This window comes from Tympanuchus pallidicinctus, unplaced genomic scaffold (assembly GCF_026119805.1).
Source record: "Tympanuchus pallidicinctus isolate F22 unplaced genomic scaffold, pur_lepc_1.0 scaffold16, whole genome shotgun sequence".
NCBI lineage: Eukaryota > Metazoa > Chordata > Aves > Galliformes > Phasianidae > Tympanuchus > Tympanuchus pallidicinctus.
This window is the reverse complement of record NW_026294679.1, coordinates 18559824-18585249: the sequence shown is the minus strand read 5'-3', so window position 1 is coordinate 18585249 and position 25426 is coordinate 18559824. Positions and strand designations below refer to the sequence as shown.

Below are 25426 nucleotides of genomic sequence, written 5' to 3'. Positions count from 1 at the left end.
AAGTACAGGAAGGGGCAGCTGTGGGAAGGACCCTGTGCCTTGATGAGGCATTGGAGAGAGCTGTGGCAGCACCTAGCTGTGGCTGTCAGTGGGGATTAGGTACAGCTGGGGTCAGAGTCAGCTGAGGAGAGAGAATGAGAGGGGCTGGACTTATGCTCCTTCTTCTGGGAGGAGAGCCAGGGCAGGCAAAGGAGTCAGTGTGGAAACACAGTACATATGCATGGTGGGGAGGCTTCAGGGTGGAGGGACAGAAGTAACTTCAGCATCACTGGCATCTAGCAGCAAGGTAAGAGTTCAGACTTGTTTTGGATGCGCTATGTGCTTTAGATGTCGATGCTCAGTCTTTGCATGCACATTGCAGGTGGAGTTGTTCTTCCAGCAGTAGCTGCTTTGGTAGAGGGATTCCTCAATTTGGGTTAGCTCAGAGCAAAGCGTAATTTAGCTATAGCGTTGTTGGACTGAGATCGGTGATGGCTTTCAGCATCTGCTCACCAATACCTTCAGCAGCAGCTGCTCTCTGTGCAGCAGGCTATGGTAAAGATGAAGTGGTTTATGTGCTGCACAAAAAGGGCTATGCTCTTTGTCTCTTAGCAAGGATCCCTTCTAACAGAGTTTGCTTCCTCTATTTGCGCTGGCAACATTGCAGAAACCTGGTTTGTCCCAGTTTTGCCTGTCCCATTCATGTGGAGTGGTTTGTCTTGCTGACGTATCAGCTTTATGCTTGTCTCTGAAGTACGTGCCCCACGTGACTGCACTGAGTGGGGGCGTCCCACTACCCGCTGCTTACATAGCTTTCTTGAGTTCTTGGGGAACCCCACTGTGTCCCTCTGCATTGGCAGAACCTACAGGTCCTGCTGCGCATGCACCTCCCAGGAGAGCAGCTCTGTTTTACAGCCTTCCTGAAAGAAACAGCGCAGGGCCAGGGGGGTGGGCAGGTATCTGCAGCCCTACTGGAGGTGTTTTTTGGAGCCAGGAGTGCTGCAGGAACTCGAAGGCACTTGCCCACACAGCGTGATGGGGAAATCTCAATACAGAGTGCTCAGCCTGCGTCTACCCCGGGCTTGGGCTCAATGTTGGTGCTTGCTTTTTGAATCTTCAGACACTGGGTCATACTCTCAAAAACCAGGCAGGCAGGAGCCTTAGAGAGACTGTGCCAACTTTTATTTTATTTCCTTTTTTTGAAATGGGATTTGAGGAAGGGATAGAGATGTGCAAGGGGGGAGCTGATTGTTGCAGAAGGGGATGCATTGGATGTATACTGGTGAAGGTATTCCTGTCTGACTGGAAATGAGTGGAGCAGTGAAGCATGGCAGGCAGCACACCATCTTGGTGGACATGCTTGCTTTATGGGGTTTTTGTTTTTAAGGTCTACTTCACAGGTTACTTCCTGTACAAAATGGTGTATTTTAACATATAGGTCTATATATGTGTATGTATATATATAGGTATATATGCATGCACATATCTTATATCCTTATGACTCTCAGTTCCTCAAGGCTTCAGATCTGGAAGGCCATGCCTATAGATGTGCTCTCATAGGATGCCAATCAGCCAAGACAATGACTGGCTGTCTAATAAGCAGATGGGTGAGATATTCTGCACCAACCTTTGTGTTTGTGGGGGGAGAAGGATGGGGTTGGCCAAGCACTGGAGAGCAGCCTCATGTCACCCCGTCCCTGTAGCCCACTGTGGTGGCACCCAGCTGTGCTGGGGAAGGGGGTTTAGATGGGCCAGGCCAAAATATGCTGAGCTCAGCTTCCCACAAGCTAGGCATGCTGCCTGCTGGGGCTCCTGCTTCCCCATGGGGCTTCCAGCAGACTGTTTTGGTTTCCTTACCAACGGGGAGGGTAAGTATTTGGTGGCCAGGAAGGGAGGGAGACTGGGAGGGGAAAGACAGTCAAAATTCACCATACGATAGTTAGACAAATCTTCGTAGAGGTCCATCTGCCTGCTGCTGTGAGCTCTCGCTCTCTCATGTTCTTTTACTCTCTCTCACTTTCACTCTCACTCTGCAGGATGTACGCTGTTGTAGGGCTAAAGGTCTCCTTGTGTCAGGCTAAGGTCAAGTCCCCAGTCAGCAGAGAGCAGCACTTCATACAGGCCTGTCCACGGCATATTGGCAAGGGCTCAGGTTGGAAGCTGCCGTCTGCACCGCCGGGTAAGTGAAGTTGGCGTGCTGCTTGGCCTTCAGCCTCAGACTTGCCAGGCTGGAGTTGCACGTGTCCCTGTACATGTAGGGGCTGGCTGTGGAGGCGTAAGGACAGGTGCTGGATGAGACGGCGGAGTTGAGGCTTGGGCTGTTCAGGTTGTTGATGTTTCCCAGGTTGTTGAGGCTGGAGGCCGGGACGCCAGTCACTGCAGAAGGGACCATGGACGAAGGCATGGTCATCGAGGCGATGGAGCTGGGTGGGGAGAACATGGGCTGGGAGGAGAGGGGGCTGACGTTCATGGAGTTGAAGAATGGGAAGCTCTTGGCCGAGAGTGGGCTGGTGGTGAGCCCTTTGGTGGCCCAGTTGTTGTAGGAATAGCTAGAATACATGTCATCATAGGGCTGCATCAGTCCGTTGAACTGGGCTCCAAAGCTGTTCTTGCAGAGCTCGGCCTGCTGGTTCCTCTCCCGTTTCCTCCACTTAGCCCTGCGGTTTTTGAACCAGACCTGTAGGAGAGGAGACAGGTGGAGAGTCACTCTGGGCTGTCCCTTGGCATCTTTACCCAGCACGAGTGGGTGAAGTGCTGGGTCTGTACCTAGGGATGCTGGGCAAGGCATCCCTTGTTGCAGTGAGGTGCCTGGGCTTCAGAATCATCTCCTGGGGAGTCACTACCTTGATCAAAATCCAAGCAAGATGCGAAGAGTGCACAGAATAACACTAGGTGTTTCAGGCTATCTAAAGATGGTGCCCACACTGTTGTGTGGATGCTGATGCTAGACAGTGCTGGTCCTGTACAAGCAGCATGTTCAGGAACTACCTCAGGAAGCCTCTTTTGTCTGTGCTGTAGCTTTGACTTGTGGACTCTGGGCACTGCAGCTGCACTGTGTTCGATTGGCGTTAACTGGTGGAGGAAATCAAGGAGTGACCAAGAGCCTGGCCCAGCTTTGGTTCCAGCTTACTCCAAAGGGCAGAAACCTGTGTCTGTGCCCTGATAGAGGCTAACAGACAGCTTCTGTTGCTGCCTGCCTTCTGTGTGTTGCCTGACCTACTGTGTTTAAATGCCCTTCTTGGGAGGGAAAGGAAGGAAAGCTGAGACTGTATTTCCAACTGTGCACAGCTCAGGAGCGGGGGTTGGGAGCAAAGTGTTCAGGGATGCAGCTGGAGCCTGCTTAGTTGAGGAGACAACCTTTTTTGCTTTGATATCAGCTCAGGGAACGCTAGAATTCTGTCTTCTAACAGGAAAATCTGTTAGTGTTGGAGGGACTCAAACAATATAACTTCCCAGAGCATGGAAGCTGCTGGAAGGCTATTCATGGTGCTGCTAACTCATAATTCTAGCAGCAGAGAGAAGCTCTCATTCCAGCTGGAGCCCTGCCATGCTATGCCTGTGACAGCACAGCAGTTGGGGAGCCCCAGAGGGTGCCCTCTTGTAAGGCTGGGGATGATGGCACCACCAGGAAGGGATCTGGTGGGCCAGGACAGCTGGCTGGGGAGGCTCAGTGAGGCAGAGCCTGGGCTCTGGATACCCCTGTATCCCAATCTTGTGCTTGGAGAGGAAGGTGTAGCCAGTGAGTGAATGTGGCTATATCAGACCTCGGTTGGAGTTATTTGTGAGGTTCTTTCAAGGTGGGGAAATGTTCCAGTGCCCCTTATTTGGGGACAACTTGGTGGCTTGCATGACAGCTGGTTTCCTGCCCCGTAGGGGTGTGCATACCCGCACTCGTGCCTCCGTCAGGTTGGTCCAGACCGCAATCTCCTCCCTGGTGCTCATGTCGGGATAGCGGTTCCTCTGGAACGTGGCTTCCAGCTCCTGGAGCTGCTGGCTGGTGAAGTGAGTCCTCTGCCTCCGCTGCTTCTTCTTGAGTGAGCCGTCCTCAGGGTTGGAGTCGTCTGTCTGGTTCTGCTGGGACTTCTCGGTATCTGTATGCAAAACAAAGATGGGAGAGGTCCCCTGAGTTAATGTGGGGGCTTGGCTGTGTTTGGGGAGCCCCTCACAGCCTGCCCTCATATGACTGTTGCCTGGATGGGCACAGCCACCCAGGCAGCCCTTGGGTTTCCTCTGTCACCCTGAGGATGGGTGGTGGTGGCAGAACTTTCCCAGGCCAGCTATTTCCTACTGTGCTGAAATCTTTCTGCCTAAGGGTCCCTTTAGAAAAAATTCGAAAAGAAATTGTCATTCATAATGCAACTAAAGATCAAATAGCGCTTTTGGGGAGAAGTGCTTGGGGAAAGGCACACTTCCAGTGATGGCAAGTTGAAGCTCTTAAATTAACTAAACCCAAGGAAAACAGACTTTTTTTTCCCCCTTTCCTCCTGTCCATCCTGATATTTTCTTACCTAGGAACACTTAATTTTAAAAAGTAGGAAAAAGCCTCCCTTAAATTATTCCAGCATCTGCTGTCTTCTCACCCCTGGTCTTCCCACTTGGAGTTCCCCATCCAAGCGACTGAGTCTTTCTTTTGCTGCTCCTCTGGTGAATGTCCAGAAACTATTGGTGTTTGTGTGGATGTGCATCCTCAAAGTGCAGCTCAGCCTCCGCCATTGCCAAATGTGGAACTCAGTGTGCCTGCCTGTGCTGAGCTGGGATGGAGGTGAGCAGCTCGGCCACGCCAAGTGCCTCCCTGTGCCACAGCCCGCTCCCTGCAAGCAAATGTTCTCTGTGTTCAGATGTCACAGCTGAGCCTCTCGGCAGTGAATGAAGGACAGTGAGTGGAGGAAAACAGCAGCTGATGTCTTAGAAAAAGTTCTACCAGGAGCCAAGAGAAGTTGCCATAGAAGAGAATTCTTCCAGGGAAAATGAATCGCTACTAATGTTTGCCACTACTTTATTCTGAACAAGAAACAGGGTGAGATACTTCCAACTGAGAATTTGGTTTTCAGCAGGGAGGGGAGGTGCTCTTTTTCCAGTTGGAAATATCAGCAAAATCAAATTGAGATTATTGTGAACAATGGCAGAACTATTGTGTTCGGGAGAAGAATCTTTTTAAAAATCCTGGCACTGCTCTGCTTGTTTTAGATGAAAAGGACTTTTTGTTTGGTTGTGGTTTTCTAAGTGGAAGCTGGCTTAAAAGGCTTTAAAGTCCAGAAAAAAAATCCTAACATGGAAGTTATCCTGTACAACCTCTGAAAATGCAGAAGGGCAAGGAAACAGGAGCCTGGAATACACCCAGGTGAGAAGAAAGGGATCATCAGCTACAATGCATGTGCCTTTCAAAAATAAGTTCCAAAGAAACCAAATGAAAGAGGGGAGCCCTAAGAGGGAGTCTGAAAAGCAGCTGATCACTCAGTCTGTTAGCTCAGAAACCTCTCCTGTGTCTTCTGCAAAAGCCCTGCTTCCCTGTGCCTGCCTTCCTCTGAGGGAGCTGCAGGGCTCCCACGGTGCATGTGTCAGTGAGGCACCACCCCTTGTGGGGTAAAGCACATGTTGGACACATGTTGCAAACACTGAAGCAATGCGGAGTTCTTGTATGCTCCCCAGTCTTTGCCTGCAGGTCTGTAGCAGGCTTAACGCTTGTGTTGGATATACAGGAACTCCAGGTACATTGTAATGCAAGCTGGCTGGGAAGGCATGATCTCCTGTTCCTATTGCCAGTGTGCAGCAGGCTTTCCAGCTAGGCTGGATCAGAATGAGGAATTTCAAAGCACGCTCTTGAAATAGAAGAAGGCATAGAACTGAAAAGTGGATCTGTAGGGGCTGGCTATAGTCTCATGGTGCTCTACTCACTACCATGAGCATCCTCATATGGGAGTACCTTCCAGCAGGACTGCTGGAAGCTCTTGGTATTTTAGTTTTATTTTGAATAGGAATTATTGCCAAAGGGATAGGTCTGATTTCTCTAGCTCAACGCTCTAAGCCAGAGTTGGAAGAGGAAGACTCCTTCATTGCTCATCTCCAAAACACATAAGGCAGTGATGGCACCATGTTTGAGTTAGTTATTGGGAATAGCTCGGCACAGATGAAGGGACAACATTTGGTTTGTTTGCTCATCCGCTAAGTCTGGGTTAATTAAAAGCCTGATGCATGCATGGAGTGTGTTCCCCCAGGAGCCCTTATCCGTGAGTTTCCAAAGAGGCTGCTACCAAACAGGAGCTGTGCCCAAAACAGGAGTTCCTGCAGAGAGCTGCCCCTCTTCCCACAAGGAGAAATTATACCCAAAGCGAACAACAACAGTAAAACCACTGGCTAATGAGCTGTATCTTCGTGGAAGAGCTAAGCAAGCACCTTATATTCATCTCCTCCTTGCCCCCTAGGTCTGGGCTTTCTCTAAATCTTGTCAAGGAAGCCCAGGCAGCTGTAGTAAAACTGCCTCTGAGTCTGGAAAAACCTCTGAAACTATGCCTCTCTCTTGGTATCCCTTCTGGTTCTGCACTTGCTGCCTTCGGCTCTTCCTCAACATTGCTCATTGTTGTCTTTGTTTCTGCTGCTTCTCCAGGTAGGGGAAAGTGTACTGTAAAGAGAGCAGAGCGTGGGTGTGCTGTGGTGGGGACCCTGTGAGAAGGAAGGTCCCTGTGGGCTGCCCTGGGTCCCTACTGAGGAGCTGGCTGTGGAATACATCTCTCCTTGCTCTCCTGCCTGATGAGATCCAATAGGAGGGGCTGTTGCAAACACTCAGCACCATCAGAGGATGAGGAGGACTTTGGAGAGCTAAGACAGACCGGGTTTCTACCCCATTCCTCAGCATTCCTTGCTCTGCAGATGAAAGAAGCAGAGCCCAGGGTAAGTAAGGCTGCCTGGTGAGAGTGCAGGAGGCAGCAGCTCCTGTGTATAGGTAATGCCAGCATGTAGCTGCCTCCCTCAGATGCTTTATTTCCAGCCTGTTTAATACAGTGAGGAGTGACGTAGTCAGGCACCTGGCATTTATTGTTGACCTAAAATAGGCTATGAAATACATCCCGTGCACATTCACCCACTCAATGAAACTCCTGCAGTCATAGCTGAAATTAGCAGTTCACGCCTAATGGAAAAAAAGTCTGCTCCCTAGTTGGCAGTTTTGTGTGGGGAGCAGGGCTCGACTGGGAAGCCACTTGGATGGAGATGCGCTGTGTGTCCCAGCAGCTGATGAGGAGCCGCCAAGCTTGGGGATGTGCCCAACTAAGGTACGTGTGCAGTAGGGAATTCAGTGGCTGGGTTCTCTGACCAATAGTTATTCTGGTGCAGCACCCTTCGTGGTGCTCGCTCCAGGGAATTTTAATCTGCATCATTACACTGATTAGCTTCTGCAAGCGGGTGAGCCCAGAGGCTTTACACAGGGAGCAGCAGGCTGTCCCCAGCCCTCGGCTCCCATTGCACAGGGAGCTTTGCATTGTCTCCCTTTGGCTGCACCTGAGAAGTTCAGCCTGGAGCTAACCCAAAGTATGGAAAGTTTCCATCTGAGCAGGTGCACAGCAATGCTTGTCCCACATCTCCCCCTGCTCTCTTTCTGCCCTGCACCTTGGATGCTGCCCACCAGGAGCATGGGACCTTGCACTCACCACTGTGGTCCTGCCCCTTGCAGCTGTGCTCATGCTGGGGGGTACCAGAATCCGAGAGGGACAGGGCTGGGCTGCGAGCCTCTGCATCTGCCAGCAGGTTGAAATCCATGGGGCAGGAATAGGAGGTGGCAAAGGAGGAACCTGAAAAAGAGGCACAGGGTGGTTAGGGAGTTGGAGTCTGTGCTCATGACCTCTTCTTGTCCACGTGAAAAGGGACTGGCCAGCCTCTAAGGAGAGGCCTAGGGAAAGCCGAGGATCCCCGTGTGATCCTTGGACTCCTTCTGGGTTTCCTGGCTGGAAAATGGAGATGCCAGGTTTTCTGCTGAGCTCCTCTATAAATCAAAGATGATCTAGTAACACTTCTATTTGCAGCCTTCAGAGAAAGAGCCTCCAATTTATAGGTGACATTCAGACCAAAATAGCAACGCCGGAGCATGCTGTGTAACGGAGATCTGAGGAAGTGGTCCTGGACCAGCCAAGGGCTATTAGCACCTACCCCAGACATCCCGCTCTCACAGCCTCCCTCTGCAGCTTCCTCAGGCCTTCCTTCACCTCCCAGCAAGTTGCTCAGACACAGGCAGTGCCCAGGGCCCTGAGGCTCTCCTGATACCCTGGGCACAAATGGTCAGATGTGCACATGCAGAAAACTGTGTGGCACCAGGAGGAAGGCATGCAAAACTGCGCAGAGGCTGCCACGAGCTCTGTCACTGCAAGTGGAATACTTTTGGGTAAACGAGGACCTCTGGAGCCTGAGTTAACACGGGAGTCGCATTACATGCCCTTGGGTGCCTGGGGACAAGCACTGGCACCTCTCAGCCAAGGGCTCCCCAGTGCTATCTGTGCTCACGAGCTGACCTGACAGCATCCCAGTTGGGAGCTGCCCCCAGCTCCCACTGCTGTGGCTTCTTGACTGCCCTTTTTCATCATTCTTTGTCCCCGGGTCAGTTATCCTATCCTGTGCTGCTCTCTGTGGTACAGCACTGGGGGCTCACAGAGGCAGGTGGGAAGTGTTAGGTGCTAGCAGTCCAGCCCTGCCACCTGGGCAAGTGAGCTGGCCCTGTAGGCCCTGAAGTCCAGCTCATGATGCTGCTGCGTGTGGCACTATGGTCTGGTTAATGTGCTGGTTTGATGGCTTCTGAAGGCCTGGAGAAGAGCAGCTGGGTGCAGTGCCTGCATTTTCCAACACCCCTCCAGTCCCTGGCCCTGCAGCAGCTCCTGCTGACGTGTCACAGCTGTTGATACAGCATGGCTGCAGGTGCGTTCTGCTGGGACCGGGCACTTGGGATTCTCAAACAAGGACATGGGCAGTGGTGGAGACCGAATGGCTGGTGGAGGGCTGCACGGCCCCTCGAGTCCACGCGTGCCAGCACCAAACTGAGCGAAGGTCGCATTTCAGCTGGGCTGTGCGAGCGCTTAAACATGTAAACAAGAGATTAATAACAGAGCTGTCGCACCTCCTTTGGAGCTGGATGACAGTGACTAAGAATGTATTTTCAGAGCTGTCTAAAGTCTCCTGTCATTCTGAGCAGGGCTGCTGCTGGGACCTCAGCAAGGCCAGATCGTACCTGTGAAGTTCTCCCAGGCTGTGATGAGGCTGGAAGCTGGTGCTTCACCCTGCTGGTGTCTGCTGCAAGTGAGAGCCTCGGTGCTTTCCCCCCTGCTCCCTGGAGCTCTCCCATCCCACCACTCCCAAACCTCAGTGCTGGCTCTGACACACCCTGAGAGCAGCATCTCTGAAGAACCCAGTGCCAGTTTTTCCAGAGCTCTGCCTCCTGCAAGCGTTTTGGCCTGGGTTGTGGAGCAGCAGCTCCGTGCTCACCACTTTCCCTAGCCTTTGGTGACCTTTGCTGGTTGCAGACCATGTACCCACAGCCCTGTTGCTTTCTGCCCTACGCACACAGCGTGATGTGATGTGATGGGGCTGTGTTTTCTTTAATACCTTTGCAGAGAGTAGGGGGAGTCCATCTGCTGCTGATATTGCCATGGCTTTTAGCATTGCTCTTGGAATTATGCAGAAACGCACAGTGAATTAATTCCCTGGATTAAGTCTTGATTAAGATGTGTGTCACTTTGCTGTCTCAGAATTTATTAAGAGCCCTTCTTGAGGCGGCGGCAGATGGAATTTCTGCCCAATGTTTGTAGATGATAATTTCCCCTCTTCTACAGCCATTTGCATATGATTGCATCTGTCAAGCACAATTTCCTCTTTTTGAGGGCTTGACTCCGCACTGGACCAGATTTAAGGAGGAATTCAGCCTTTTGCCTTGCTTTATGTGCAGGACAGAATCCTCCGTGCAGTGTCCTGCGTGCCTGAAGTGTTGTGCTTGTCTTGCACAGGTTTCATCTGTGCAAACTGGAGCTATGAAGCCAGGAGAGGAGCATCTCACAGCTGGTTGTATGGAAGTGTAAATGACAACATGAGACACCAGGCTTGGGGTAAGCCAGCCCCAGTATTTAGGACTAGGCACAATGTGGCCTGCTGCATGGATGTGCTGTGGAATCAGGTTAACACTGGCTCTAAAGATGGCCTACGCTCAGGTTGAAACTAGTGCTTCTGACTTAAGAGCAAGTTTGCTCTTTGAACTGAGCTTAAAACTAGGAGAGCTTCAGAGAGGGAATGTGTGTGATTGCATACCCGCTGCATGCACTCAATGTGGTAGCACCAAGCAGGGCCCTCTCATCTTGATATGGGTACAGCAAACGGAAGGGACAAGGATCTGCTCAGTGTGGCCATGGAGGGTTGCTGTGGGCAGAGCCCCACACCCATGCTCACCAGGGCCAGCACCTCTGCCAGCATAAAGGCTATAGGTATTACCCCAGAGTATACAGCTCTGTTGGATTTAATTAAAGGAGCTTTCTTTCCATACTGGATAGATCCCTCTATAGGCAGAGACATTAAGAAAGTTGATCCTAAACCTTTCTGGCACTTCTACCAAATTACAGAATCACAGAATCACCCGGGTTGGAAGGGACCTCAAGGATCATGTAGTTCCAACCCCCCTGCCTAGCAGGGCCACCAAACGTACACATTCAGATCAGGTTGCCCAGGACCCCGTCCAACCTGGCCTTGAACACGTCCAAGGACGGGGCATCCACAACCTCCCTGGGCAGCCTGTTCCAGGGCCTAACTACTCTCCTTGTGAAGAACTTCCCCCTAACATCCAACCTAAATCTTTCCTCCTTCAACTTGGATCCATTTCCCCTAGTCCTGCTGTTGTCAGCCCTTCTGAAGAGTTTACTCCCCTCCTGGGTGTAGGTTCCCTTCAGGTATTGATAGGCTGCAATGAGGTCACCCCGCAGCCTTCTCTTCTCCAGGCTGAACAAGCCCAACTCCCTCAGCCTGTCCTCATAGGGGAGGTGCTCCAGCCCCCTGATCATCTTAGTCGCCCTCCTCTGGACCCTTTCCAAGATCTCTATGTCTTTCTTGTACTGAGGGCTCCACACCTGGACACAGTACTCCAGGTGGGGCCTCACAAGAGCCGAGTAGAGAGGGACAATCACCTCCCTCTCCCTGCTGACCACCCCTCTCCTGATGGAGCCCAGGATCCCATTTGCCTTTCGAGCTGCCAGAGTGCACTGCTGGCTCATGTTCAGTCTCTCATCCATCAGGACCCCGAGGTCCTTCTCTGCCGAGCTGCTCTCAAGGACCACTCCTCCCAGCCTGTACGGGTGCCTGGGGTTCTTCCGGCCCAAATGCAAAACCTTGCACTTTGCCATGTTGAACCTCATTAGGTTCACCCGAGCCCAGCCCTCAAGCCTGTCGAGGTCCCTCTGAATGGCATCCCTTCCTTCCGCCGTATCAACCGCACCACTCAGCTTGGTGTCGTCAGCAAACTTGCTGAGGGTGCACTCAATTCCCTCATCGATGTCATTAATAAAGATGTTAAAGAGCACCGGTCCCAAGACAGACCCTTGGGGGACACCACTTGTTACCGGCCTCCACCTGGACATAGAGCCATTGACCACCACCCTCTGTCTGCGGCCTTTCAACCAATTGCTTATCCATCGGGTCGTCCACCCATGTCTGCTCTCAGGGAGCTGCTGGAATCGGCGCCTCAGAAGTGTTTTTCGATAGCATTGGATTTACTGACTCCATCTGTGCCTTCATCTTTCTCACTTTATGAACCATTCTGTTAGGGGTGCCTTTTGCACGTGTTCCATGGAGCCAGACTTGCTCAGAGATTTCAGTTTTGTAAAATAACCCATGACTCCAGCCTGCACTGTGGCTCCTTCCATTTCTGCACTTCCTTGCTCCTGCTATACAGGTTCCCAGTTCACACCGAGTAGGCATTTCCTTTGAGCTGCCAGCCCATGCATCCTCTCTGCTGGAGGGAAGCAGCAGCAGCGGGCACAAGGGGCAGTGATGCTGGCATATTCATTTAGCCTGAAGGACCAAATGGGGTCTTTGTTGCCTCCTCTCCTGGATCTCAGTAACAAATGGCTCCATCGTCCAGGAGCAGAGACTCCTTCACCTGTGTTTTTTTGTTTGTGGGGTGTTTTTTTGTTTGTTTTTTTTTTGAGGAGGAGTGGAAAGGAACCATCTAGGCTGACTGCAAGCTAACTGAGGCTAATTACAGTGGTGCCTTGGGTGCTGTCCACCCAAGAGGGAGGCCCGGGGTCTGGCAGGAGTGCTTCACCCACGTCCCCACATGTGCTTGCAGAGCCAAGGCCCCAGTAGGTCTGCCTGCAGGAGAGGCTGTTTGTGTGGGTGCAGTGCTTCGGCAAGAGCCTAGTGCCTGGGCTGTCAGCATCCCCCTCTGCCTCTTGGTTATTTACACACATTGTCAGGAAATTGAACTGCCTGTCCGTACTTGGGTCCAGGAAGGCTGAACTGCAGTGGGGCAGCCCCTGCGTCTGTTCCATACCAGATGGAAAGATGCTGGGGCTGCCCTGTCCTTTCCCAACCCATGTGCTCATGCAGGGACAGTGCTATGCTAGTGTTGCAGGTCAGGGTCTCCGGTGCCAGAGAGCACCTGGCACAGGAATCATGCACTGAACTGAGAGCTGATGTGCTGCCTTTGAGGGCTCCTTCCTGCAGCTAGAGAGCAAGGATGGAATGTGAGACAAGAGTAAATCTTCTCTTTCTTGAGACCACAGGGAGACCGGGGTCATCTGCTGCTAAACCTCACAGTGTAACTTTACATCTCTAATCTTAATGGAATTGCAGCAGGAACCAGGCAAGACTGTTTATCACTGGAAGATAAACAGCAGAAGCAAAACGGTTGCCCAGTGTGCAGCCCCATTATGGACAGGGGAGCAGCATGCCTGCCTCCTGGGCTGCCTGAGGAGTGCTTCCAGGTGCACAGAGCTCACTGATGGATCACTGACTGCTGGTGAGTGCTGAGTCACTGCTTATAATTTCTCTATTTGTTCCTTGCAGTGTGGTGCTAGTCCCTGAGCTTTGGTGTGGGGCATTTTCATAGCAGCGTGTACTTCTTTGAAGCCTGAAATATTTTTTCTCTCTATTTCATCAGCAGGATTTGCCAGGTGCCCCCGAGGTTCTCAGTGCCTCATTCCTTGGAGCTTGTTATTTGAGCTGCAAGAGCATTGTGAGCAGTGCATGCTACGCTGTCATGTGTCCCATGTGGGCTGGCTGTGAGGGCTGCTGCTTCGTACCCATTCTCTCTCTTCATTACTGGAGAAGTTTCTGATAACTCAGACCAGGCAGGGAGAAGATGGGGAGACGCACAACTCGGTGTGTGATATAGGTAATACTGTTTGGGATGCTATTCCTTGTTGCAGAAATGATGTTAAAAAGCCTGTTTGAACTGGGAGAGGCAACGAAGTGAAATTCCTTTAAGTGCTTCCAGATCATCAGATAAGAGGTGCTAGGGAAACGTACAGCCTTGCTGGACACTGCCTGACGTGCCCTGTGGGGCTGGGGTCAGCCCATAAGGTGAGCGTGAGCCTCTAGCTGCAGCAGAGAACAGTCGTTCTCTGGTTGTTCTGGGTGGAAGAGGGTTAATAATGCATTGGTCTCATGCAGGACTGTCACAGTAGGAGCATCCCAAGGAGTGACAGCTCTGTACCCACATCTGCAGGAAAAGAAAGAAAGAAAGAAAAAAAAAAAATGCCCATGAAGGATATGTCCTGCTTGGCTGCACCATGGATTAATAGTGAGCCATGTGGTGGAATAGTTCTCCCTGGTGCTCCCACTCCATCAGGTCTGTGTGTGACATGGCAGCACTGGGGGGGTGTCCTGGGAACCAGGCAGTGCCTTTGCTCAGCTCGTGCCAAAGCAGTATGGCCAGGCACCCTAGCAGAGCTGCCTTAGTCTACCTCTGTGGCTCTGAAATGGCACCCAAGGGCAGGAGATACCAGTCACAGTGCAGGGGGAAACTGCCTGCCTGCTTCCCTACAAAGTTGGTTTTTCTGCACTCCTCGCACTCTTGCAGGAGCTGCAGCACAGGGCTGTGTCCAGCTGCCTTCCTGGGTGCAGCACCTTGACTCCATCAGTCAGGGCTGTGCTTGTCCCTCTGACAGGCTCTGTAGTTACATTAATAAAGCTGCACTTTTGTTACAGCTCCATTTGTTTGTTAGGCATCTGGAACAAAACAAACCAACGGAGGCTCCGTTTTGCCATAACAAATCACAGTTGCACAAAGTTGCTGGCAACTTCAAGCTTTGGAGCACAGGAGTGCTGGGAGCTGCGCGCACTCAAAGGGTGCAGAGAAATGAATTGCTCCAGTCAGGGCAGAAAGAGGCTGATTTAGGGGAGAAATTTGGCAGTGAGCATCTTGCAGCCGACACAGAGCAGGGAGGGGGCTCTGCTCACAGGTCCCTGTGCACATGGCACTTTTGCCCACGTGTGCAGGAGCAGAGCAGCTGTGGCGACCAAGCCTGGCAGCAGCGTGCCTACATGCTCGCTGCTCAGCGTGTGTGCAGGTGTAATTGCTGCGGCAATTAAAGGGAGGTGGTTCAGTGCCTTTTGGTATCTGTGCGGCTGTAAAGTTGGCCCATCAGGGGAGGGTGGGCCGGGAGACAGCCAGAGCGATGCGGTTCTGGCTGCCTCAGAGCTTTGTATGCAGATGGAGGGCAACAGATGACTCAGCCGCTACTGAGGATGTCAGTAGCTCTCACAATTAGTAAACAAGCTGAAGAAAGCCCCTAATCAGGCGGGCTGAAGGTCGGGAGGCCCGGCCATGCTGCCAGCACGTCGCACCCTGCATGCGGCTCCGACCTTGGTGCTCTGTGAAGCCGTCAGTCAGTGCTTCTGCCATAAATCCTGCCTGCAGAAGTTTGACTCGGCCATAAACAGAACTTGCCTAAAACAGCAGCTAGAGAGAATCTTTCTTGGGTGCCACAGCTGGACTGCTGCTGTAGGACAGCTGTGCAGAGCTGGGGCTGGCGGTGGAGTGGTGGCAGAGCCTGAATGGCTGCAAGGGATGCACGTCCCATTGCCTGGCTCCACTGTTGTCTGAATGCAGCAAGGGGGGAGCTCAGGGTGCAGCATCCTGAGGAAGCACAGAAAGGATGTGCAGAGCTGCTAGCCCTGTTTGGGAAGGCACTTGGCAGCTGCTGGAGCTCCCACTGCCACCGCTCTCCAACTCCCCCCCCCCCACACACACACACCTTTATGGCCCTTGCACCATGCCCTGAAGGTCAGCTGTTTACCCAGACATCGAGAGGATAATCAGCTCTCCCCACTGTAAACACGGCCGGCCCCAGCCCCGCAGCCTTGTGCAAGCAGGATCGGGCTTAGGGCTCCACAGCAAACTGCTATGTGTCCGTGAATCTGTGGGCACAAAGACGAGGGAAGCAGCGAAACTCGGCTCTGAATGTCAGGGTCCTGAGATGCACTGCGCTGCCTGGGGACCGTGTGCAAAGACTGTGTTTTTTGTTCGTTAGCTTTTTTCTTAATCCTTAGTTTTTTCCATCTGTTCCATGCCGCATCCCACACAGAGCCCTGGGAGGTAGGCATTTGGGTGGGTAAGGAAGAAAGCTGCAGATCCGTCATTACTCATTCAGCCCAGCCCGCGGGCAATCCCATCAAAGCAGTGCAGAGCAAAGGGCCGAGGCAGGGGGAGGCGGGCGCTCTGCGAGCGGCTAGGGTCGTAGCCCCCCGCTGCAGGGACACCTCGGCACCTCGAGATCCGCCGGCAGCCCGCATCGGGTAACGCGCTGAGCACCGCACAGCCACAGCCCCGCCATAGCTGAGCTCCGGCGCCCGCTGCCAGAACGAAGCTGTGAAACGCTTCTAACGGGACGCACGGTCGTGCACTGCTCCGTACCTCGCCTGTGGGATTGCTCCCCGGTTAGCTATGGAGCTGCACCAGCACGGCGCTTACAGCTCAACGAATATCACTCACATCCACGAGTATTCTTTAAACACCCTGGTACACCTCGTCCTCAAGACTGCTTGACTTTCATTTTACGGGGAAAAAAAAATAATAATAATAATGCATTTGCTTTAAAAAAAATAACCTTGCAATAAATGTGCATCCACCAATAATAATAAAATAAAAAAAAATCCTGCAGAACTGGAAGTTTTGGATATTGTGGCACCAAAAATAAAACTGATGGAACAAAAAGGGAATTTCATGTGGTTTTCATTGTCAAGTCTAAGCTCAGAAACAAACAGGAAATAAAAAATGGCTAAAACAAAAGGGATTTCTTTTAAAGTGCGTTCAAATCCAAGTGGGGAGCTGGTTTATTTGGGAGGCATTTTCTGTTTATTTGTTTTTCAGAAAGGCAAGTAAATAAAAACGTCCACACACAGACAGGTCAGCATGATTTATGGCTGAACTCTCATGCATCTCTTTGTATGATTATTGTCGGCATCTCCCAAAAATTGGCCTCACAGAATTGGTACCGGGAGAAGAGGCTGAGGGTTCCCAGCCCTGATGGTGGTGCTTTTGGTTCCTCTTTGTGCTGTCTGCAGGCAGTGCTGCTGGAGCTGAGCCCTCCAGCCCAACCTTCCCCGAGGTTCTGCTAGCAGCAAATTATGGCATTTAAAGAAAGGGGGCTGCAGGAGGAGGGCTGTGAGAAACAGCCGAGCACATGCTCCGTCCTGGGGACACTAACAAGTCAGAGGCTGTTGGCTTCTGGGATGGTGGAAGTTGTTGGACGGGGTTTGCAAACAGGTGGCTCATTCACAGAAGCTCGGATGGTAATTTCTGAAGGGTTAATTGGACAAATGCAGTTCTGCTCCAGCTGAAGTCACAAGTAGCTGTAGCACCTCAACACCTTTCTGAATACCTTGAAAGGTTGAAGAATCAGATGTACAAAATCAATAGCAGCTCCCGCCCTTTAACTCTGGTTCCCCTGCTCTTGTGCATGGATAAAAAGGGTGTAAGTGCCTATTTTCTGGTGGAGTCGTGCTTTGGGAGATAGTGCAGAGCATCGTAGCGAGGTGGTGTTGCTGGCTCAGGGCTGCAGGGTGCTCAGCACTGCCAGAGCTCGGTTTCTCCTCTATGACACCGGGCCACGTCCCCTTTTCCTAGCACACTTGGGACTGTCCACAAAGACCACAGGAGTTGGTGGCACTGCCAATCTCAATCGGTGCAGAGCCAGCCCCTGCTGCAGCACAACCTGACCCACTGCACCTCCATCAGCAGCCTCAGGGCTGCCTTAAATGTCCCATGCAAGCCAGGAGCTAATAACCAGCTTCATTCAATTCCCAGTCACATTATTATCCAATCTGCCAGAGGCATTAATATTCAGAGGTGAGCCAGGCAGAGGGCAGGGGTGCCGGCACACAAAGGGAGGACAGCAGGCACAGTGCAGCCACACAAATCCTCTCTCTCCTGCTGCCTGCATCCCAGCTCTGCGCTGCCGGAGGATTTTCCCCAGCCCCAGCTGTGGTGCCAGGCAGCGCAGATGGAAGGCCCAGCACTGTGCCCCAGCCCAAAGCCAGGTTCCGGAGCTGGCACAGTTCAATGCCTTTGCACCCCAGCACTGCACAGCAAGTGGGGGGACCTTCTCCCAACGGCCAGGCCCTAAGCAAACCACAGCCTCCTGTGTTCAGGCAGCCAGCAGCGCCACAGCTCCTGCTCCCGGTTCCGTGGTCTTGCCCCATTGTAGGACACATGGCGCAAGGCCACCAGCCATCCCTTCAGGGACTTAATTCCCAGCCCAGGACCTCCTCTGTCCCCAGAGCTGGGGCACATGTGCCAGGTCACGAGACAGAGCTCATGTCCCCAGCACATCTCAACCTACTTTCGGTGAGCTCTCCCTGATCGGGTTTCTGGTTTGTTGTTTTTTGTTTTTTTTTTTTTCTTTCTTTCTTTTTTTTTTTTTTTTTTTCTTTTTGGCAGTCTCCAAAGTTAGACTTACCTCTTAATCTCATGGTTTTGGTAGCATCTGACAGACAGAAAAGATATTGCTTTTTTGCTGACCTTCCTATAAGGTGCACAAGCAAATTTGTTGCATAGTTTTCACATCTATTATTTGCCAGAATTAAGCCCTTTCAGAAAGGCAACAGATATTAAGTGAGGCTTGCAGACATTTCTCTGCCAACGCAGAGCTGCAAGTTGTCAAAGCAGCGCCCGGGACAGTACACATTTCAGTTACCAGGATATAGCTGTGTTTCACGAAGACTGGCCCTCGTGCAATGCTGGCAGCAGAGCGAAAACACTGCCCCTGCTCTGAGCCCTCACACAACGCCTGATACCCGGCACAGTGCGACCATCTGGTAACGAAAACCGCCTCCTGCCCCGTTTCTGCAACTATCAGTGAGGTCCGGCAGCAGCTCCATGCCCCACCAGTCCCTCCGGAGTCAGCAGCAGCTCTTTGTCCCCACAGGAAGGCAGCTTACACAAACGTCCGTCCCTCCAAGGGAGCAGGGGGCTCGTGAAAGACCTCGCTGCCATCGCCAATGGTGCGGCAGGACACGATCAAGGGTGACGCTCTTGAGAGACACCTTCCCGAGCTGCTGCTTTTAGCATCTCCCTAAGCCGCAGCGAGGACGAAGCCATTTCACACCGCATCCCGCAGGCCGGGTGCAGAGAGCGGCAGGGGAGCGCCGGGTTGCCCTCTTTGCTTCCCTCACCACCAGCTCATACCAGTTCCCCCCGCAGCCCGCCGGGCGGCAGTGAGCCGGGGCCGCGGCACCGAGCCCAGCAGCGCTGCCGGGGGGGCCGCCCGTCCCGTCCCGCTCAGCTGTCCCGCGGCGGGGGCGCGGGGCCGACAGGTGTGCCCCGCTCGGCAGCACCGGGCCTGGCCCCGCCACCCCCCCGAGCCCGCTCCGGCAGCTGCAGCGCGGGGCCGCTCCCAGAGCCGCCGCCAGCCGGGGCCGAGCCGCCTCGTAGCCCGCTGCGAGCAAAGAGACGGAGCCCCCGCCCCGGGCTCGCTCTCGTTGAGGGCAGAGCAGCCGCGCTCCGTCGGGCGCCGCTCCGCTCTCTGCCGCCGGCGGTAACGGCTTCCCCGGGCCGCGCTCATCGCCGGAGCCCGTGCCAGAACCCGGAGCCCGACAGCAGCTCTGCTCCGAGCCTCCCAGCGCTGCCCAGTTCCATTCCTTCCCTCGCAGCTGCCTACGGAGCCGCCGCCGAGGGTCGACGCTTCCCTCGCTCCTTCCCCCTCAACCCGGCCGGCTCCGCTACTCTCGGCGGGTACCCGCAGTCACGGGCCGGCTCGCCCTCACCCCGGAGCTGCAGGGAGGTCGGCTCTGCTGTAAACAGGCGCCAGCCCGTTACATAAATATCATTTATCCAACTGTCCGAACGCCGTCGTGCTGCTGCGCTTTTCCCAGGCGCTGTCTCCCCGCGTCCTGCTGCCCCGGACCCTGCAGACAGCTGAGCCGCAGCCCGCAGCGCCGTTATTTACAGCGAACCCCGACTAATTTAAACAGCTCCGGCCCCGCTCGCCCCAGTGGAAAATGCCTAAGTTTAGCAACTGCCAGGGGCTCCGGGAGCGCTTGCCGGGAGGGGCCCGAGCAGCCCAACGGGACTGCAGGACCTGCAGCACCGCGGCCCCGAGTAGGGCAGGGGTCGGGCCCCGCTCCTCCCGCTGTCCCCCGGCTCCCGCCCCAGGCACGGCGCTGCGGTCCCGAGCGGAACGCCCCGAGGATGCTCCCGCCCCGCGCCAGCTCTGGACGCAGCCGGGCGGGCACCGAGGGCGCCCCGGGAAGAGCGGCGGACCACCCCGTTCCCGGGAGGTGTCTGACGGAGTGGCACTTACAGCAGCTCCAGATGCGGGCTCGGCTCGGCGGCCTTAATCCTGCGAACGGGGTGACGCCGCTGCCCCTGCCCCGCTACCCGGGCCGCTCCGCAGCTGTCAGAAAGTAAATCCCCGCGACTCCCTGGCACGCTGCGCCTCGCTACCGGCCTGCGGCTCACGGGGAGGGCGGAGGGCGCCGGCCGACTGCCGCCCATTCACCCGGCCCATTCACTTTATGGCGGCGGCCGGCGCCCCCCGCCAGCTGCACCGGGCGCCCCGCTCCCGCCCGCCCCATTCCAGCTGCGCGCCCGCCGCCGCCCGCCCCGTCCAGCACCGCCCGCCCCGAGCCCGCCCCGCTTCCACACCGACCAATCTCCGCGCGGATCGTCTGCATCCCGCCGCTCGCCGGCTCCCCTATTCGCGAAGGCGGGCGCTAGATCACGCCTTCTCCGCGGTGGCCGCGCCTCCGCCCCGCCGCACGGCTTTCGCCGCCGTGACCGCACCGCGGAAGGGGAGCGAGGGTCCGGGCGCGGCGCTGTCGGCGGCCACTGCTCTGCGGCCCGGAGGGGCTGTCCGCCGCGTCCGGACCCACAGCCGACTGGTGGGCGCGCAGCCCCGCACGGCGCGGCGGCAGCTGTCGGGAATGCTGATTGCGCGTTAGTTACCGCCCGCCCCGTCCCAGCTCTCGTTGCACCTGCAGCTCTTCGGCTTCCCCTTGGAGGCCCCGCCGCGGGGTGCAGTGCCTCCGCCGCCGGGCATGGAGGGAGAGATGCGCGGTTCTGCGGCCGGGTTTCCTCCCTCGGGTCGCTTCGGTACTGACCCGTGTGCCGGCTTATGGTGCCAAAGGTCAGCCTGGAGCTCTTCCACAGACGTGTTTTAGAGATTAGGAAATAATGTGACAATAGGAGTGGATTTTAACCCGGTGACTTACGAGATGTACCGAGGGAGCCTGCTAAACGCATCGTGTGGCACATAGATATGAAGGGGAAGAGAAATGCACATGGAGAACTCCAGGACGTGAAGAGGGGTTAAGAAGACATGGCACTATGGACTGCTGTTCAGAAACACACTAACATGGCAGTGCAGGGGGTGTGGGAAAGCCTGAGAGAAGCTGTCAGTGTTGAGATACTCATGAGAAATTACCACATTTATTAATAGTAGTAACCTGAGGTTCCCACTTGCCTCACTGCTTTATGCAGTAAGTGACTGCAAACCAGACCACATCTTTTCCCACCTCTGATTTTAACCTCCCTGAGGAGCAGGCACAGCACAGCAGCACTGGCATTCCCCAGGACAGTCCGTCTCTCTCACTACATGCCTAAGGGAAGCAGAAAACCCAGCTCATGGTCTGCAGCAATAAAGGGAATTATGTGAATCGCCTCTCAAACCTCCAAGCCTTCCACCGTGAGTAGTCTGCAACAAATACAGACAGTACTTATGCTCTAAAGTAATGATGAAACAAAAGTATTTTTAGCTATTTCCTTTGGGCAACTGGAAATAAGAACCAGCATTCCATCTCAGCCTTGTTCCCTGCGGAGTGTAGCACGAAGACAATATGGGAACAGGAAGGCTTTCTCTGGGACAGCCTCCTGCAGCCGTCCTCTTGCAGAAACCATCTCTCTGGGAGAGAGGGCTCTCCATTTGCGATGAAATGTAGCAGCAGCTCTTGTGGTTGGTTCTGAGCATTCTGAGGCTGCAGTTCATATTGTCTCACCAGCTGGAGGATTCACTGCTGGAGAAGAGACCAAGGACTTCACCTGAGCTCAGGAAACAGATGTTACTACTTCATATTAATTAGAAAGTAAGGGGAAAAAAAAAAAGAAGTAAACGCAAACTAAACTGAGACTGAACTGTCAGAAAGATGGGACATGCAGAAGAAGGGAATCACAAAGCAGGTTAGGCATACTTCTCTTTTTACCGTCTGGGAGGAGTGTGTTCTCAGAGGAAACCCTGTCTCTGTTACAGGCAGATCCAGTCCTGCAGCTGCCTGGTTTCACTGCTCTCAGAGTGTGCTGCAATTGGCTTTGCTGGTCATGGTTTCCACCTTCCTGTCTTAACTAACCTTTTAGCCATGTTGGGTTCATGTCATCAAACTCCTTGGAGATCAGTAGTGACGCTGTGGTTTGGCCTCCTGGGCCAAGAGGCAGAGGGTGGGTTTGATGCCTTTGTGGTAGTCAGGGCTCCCACTGCAGTGTGCTTGTCCAGCTGGCATTTGCCAAGTGCTGTGGGCTTCATGCCCAGGTGTATCACGTAGCTGTAGCCTCGCCAAGAGGTGACAAAGATATGACTAACTGAGGTTAGGTTGCTCCTGCCAAAAGGCATGGCTGCTTGTGGCCAAGCAGAGAACATGGAAAACGCTGGGAGTTTCACGTCACTGGGAAGTGCTGCTAAGACATGGGCTATGTAGAACAGCCGGGAGGATGTTTCAGCTCAAGGAGGCTGCTCTGCAGCTTCAGTGCTGTGTTCTGTATGATTGCCAGAGAAGGGTTTGATTGTTCTTGAGTGTCTCAGTTCAGCTCTGCTGCTCCAGCTGTAGGTCCTGGCCCGAGAGCAGATTGTACCAGATGCAGAACATCAGTTTCCATTTGGAGAGCCTTCAGCTGGCTGTGGGCTGGTCGCTACCTGAGCTTGCTCTGGAAAGGGGCAGCTGGTGGGAATGACTGTGATATTTGTTTTGGATTCTCATCTCTGAGGACAGCATCTGCAAGCAGTTCCTAGCCATAGTGACTGCTTCTGCCTTCTGAGTCAAACCCCTTCCTGCCCAGACTGCAGGAATCTGAGGGATTTGCACGTTTTGCTGTTCTGATCTTGAGTTCGACTGTCCTGTGCTGTGTGTAAGAACCAGTGTCTTGGGAATAAAGCAGTGTGGGCCTTTCCCATCTCTTGATCCTTTGCCTGCACTCCCTCAGTGCAGGGGTGGTGCTGCACTACTCAAGGGCTGGATGACACAGTGCTTGGTGTGTGCGAGTGAACTTGCTGCTCCCATACAGCGTGGGGTTGTGCTGTATTGTTTTCTCTCCAGACAATGCAGTACTGGATCGTGAGTAAAAATGCAAAGCACACTGCAATGTTTGCTCTTTATTAATGCACTAAGATGCATTTGGGTGAAGCAGAAGGCTCCTGGCTGGCTTGGTTTCAAGCTCCGTGACAAGCTTCCATAAACACTTTGCAGCTCTCTGGGCAGGGGCAGAAGGTACAGAGAGGCTGCAGCCCCTTCACTGGCAGGGGAGGTAGGCTTAGCTGGGAGGGGGTCTGGCCTGTGCCACAGACAGCCCCTTTGTTGAGAGAGGAGCTGGTGAGCAAGTGATTGGATCCTGGGAACTTCCCAATGGCTGATGGGCGCTACAGGGTGCTTCAGCTGCTGCTGCTGCAGGGCAGGAGGAAAGGAGAGTGCATTTGCAGAGAGTAGGATGCCTCTTTGCTTGCTGCCCTGGTAGCTTTTGCAGTCTCTCTGCAGTGAGTATCTGACCACCTGTTTTTTGGCTGAGGAACTTGAGCTAAAAGCTGCCAGCTATGAGACACTACCTCTGTTGCCAGAATCATGCAGCTTCTTGTTCCATTTTTGAGGAACGTATGTGGCCACTTACTGCAATTACAGCTTAACCTTCCAGCTCTGAACTCTGCCTATCATCAGGTAAATAACAGCTGGAGCAAATATCTCGACCCTCGACTGGCAGAGTTGGGAGATAAGTGCAGTCTCAGCCTCAGATACTCTGATTCTTGACCATACAGTACTTGGGTAGCTTTTTCTGCAGGCCAAGAAGGATGGGGTGGTCATCCCTAGAGCATCCCTGCCAACACGGGGCCATGCTCTCAGGAGGGAGGTGATGGTGTCAGGCTATCTGTGAGGGTGGAGATAGGGCCAACCTCATGGCTGGGTTAGGCTGGCCAGGGATGGTTCTTGTTGCACATTTAGGTCTGAAGCACTTTGCTCCTTTAGCCAAAGCGCAGCAGATGAAGCTGTAGCTCTGACAGCCAATGAATACGGCTTGGCCCTACTCCTCTCTTCCACCTTCAGTTTGTGCTTTCCTACACGTACAGCGTTAAGGTTCGGGGGTAGGCTGGTGGGTGCCCTGACCAGTCCAATATCTGATACACCAGCCTCCATGCTGACCTGCCAGCGCTTTAAAACTGTAAGCTACCTGCAGGGGACCACAGGGAGCGGAGGGCGGGGCGGGGCGGGGCGGGGCGGGGCGGGGCGGGAGGCAGAGGCCCGCACTGCCCCGGGCGCGACGCGGAGGGAGGCCCGGCCCACAATGCCCTACGCCTCCCGGCTTCCCGTCAACCGCCCTTGCTGCTCCTAATAAGTTTGGCCACGCCCCTCAGCGGCACGGCTCCCTCACGATTGGCCAGCGGCCCTGCTAGTTTTACTTTCTCTGCCACCATTGGTTCTCTTTGGCTTGTCACTGGATATCCCGCCTCCGCCAGCATCAGCCCGTGATTCTATTGGGCAGCCCAACCATCCGGCCGCTACGCCGCGCGGGGGTTGGCTCCGCGGGCTGTCCGTCGGCGCAGTAACCAGGCAGCGGGTTGGGGTGCGCCCGTTTCCACGTCAGTGCTAGCGGAGCCGAGCCGGTTCCGTTTCCCTACGGCCGCGAGGACCCCGTGCGCTGTCGCCTCGCCCGTTGCCGCCGGGAGGAAGGGGCGGGCGGACGGTGGCAGGGCCGGGCCGAGCCCCCGCTCGCCCGACCGATGTGTGAAGCGGCCGCCGCCGCGGGGAGCAGGCGCCGCCATTTTGGATGCGGGGGTCAGTGCCGGGCGGCGAGCGCCTGTCGCGATAGCGTTGCGACGCGGGGGCCGGGCCGGGAGGGAGGCCGCGGCGGGGGGCGCTGGCGGAGCCGGGAACCCCCGAGGCGGGCGAGCAGGCCTCACCGCCCGCGTCTGCGGGAGCGGCCCAGGGGGACCCGCGGCCCAGACTCGGGCGCCCCGCTGCAGCGCAGCCCCGCTTCCTGCTCTCGGTCACGCGGCGGAGCCGCGGCCGCACCTCGCGGCGGCCGTGCGGGAGGGAGGGCTGCAACGGCGTGGGGTGCGAGGCCCGAGCTCACCGGCACCGCGCTTTGTCGCTTCGGGCGCAAGAAGCGGCCCAAGGGAGAGCCTCTCCTTCGCGCTTCCAGGTCGGCTCCCCAGGTTTGGTAGCCGGGCGGGAGGTTTCTCCTCGCGCTCGCAGCTAAAGACGCAGGCCTGCAGAAGCCGGCGCCGCCTTTGTCAGTTGTCGCGGCTGCCCTGCCGTTGCTGGCCGTGTTTCAGACCGCGCGTCTAACTGCCCAGACCTGCCTTTGCAGGAATACCTCCAGCTCTCCGACTTTCTCAGCCTGTGATGTTCGTTGCACAGCAGCTGTTGTGAAAAACAAACAAACAAAAACACATCGGGTTTAACTTCCTGGTGAGAGATTCATGTAACTGGACGGGCACTTTGAAGGGAGGAAAAGGCTTTGCTGTCACCTGGCTCCTGGTAACTGAGCGAGCTTGCAGCTGGGTGAGAAGCAGTTGCGATTTGTTGTTTGGGAAGTGCTGTGTATCCTGTTGTGGTAGCAGAATGTTGTGTCAGGGCACGATGCAGAGGCTAGGTCGGAGGCTGTACTTCTGCATTATGATAAACAGTGCAGATTTTGCTCAGCAGAAGCTTGTTACTAAGTACTACCTTTCTGTATGCATAGTACTGTCGCTTCTTGTTACTGCTACATACTGTAGTGATTTCACTAGATTTG

At 54.5% G+C, this 25426-nt stretch overlaps 2 protein-coding genes across 3 annotated transcripts in view; one reads left to right on the top strand and one right to left on the bottom strand.

Moving 5' to 3' along the window:
• Nucleotides 1-1144: 1144 nt before the first annotated feature.
• PITX3 (paired like homeodomain 3) lies at nt 1145-20001 on the bottom strand. The gene is made up of 4 exons (XM_052678140.1): nt 19740-20001; nt 7623-7763; nt 3865-4070; nt 1145-2656 (listed from the first exon to the last, which is right to left on the bottom strand). The coding sequence occupies exons 2-4, from the start codon at nt 7729-7731 to the stop codon at nt 2093-2095; spliced, it is 879 nt and encodes a 292-aa protein (XP_052534100.1). The 5' UTR covers nt 7732-7763; nt 19740-20001; the 3' UTR covers nt 1145-2092.
• A 4240-nt stretch (nt 20002-24241) lies between these two features.
• Nucleotides 24242-25426, top strand: part of GBF1 (golgi brefeldin A resistant guanine nucleotide exchange factor 1) — a 97725-nt gene continuing 96540 nt past the window's right edge. For both annotated transcript variants that reach the window (XM_052678090.1, XM_052678089.1), the window contains exon 1: nt 24242-24465. In XM_052678090.1, coding sequence (XP_052534050.1) covers nt 24458-24465 — 8 coding nt within the window. In that variant the 5' untranslated portion in view covers nt 24242-24457. The remainder of the gene's footprint in view (nt 24466-25426) is intronic.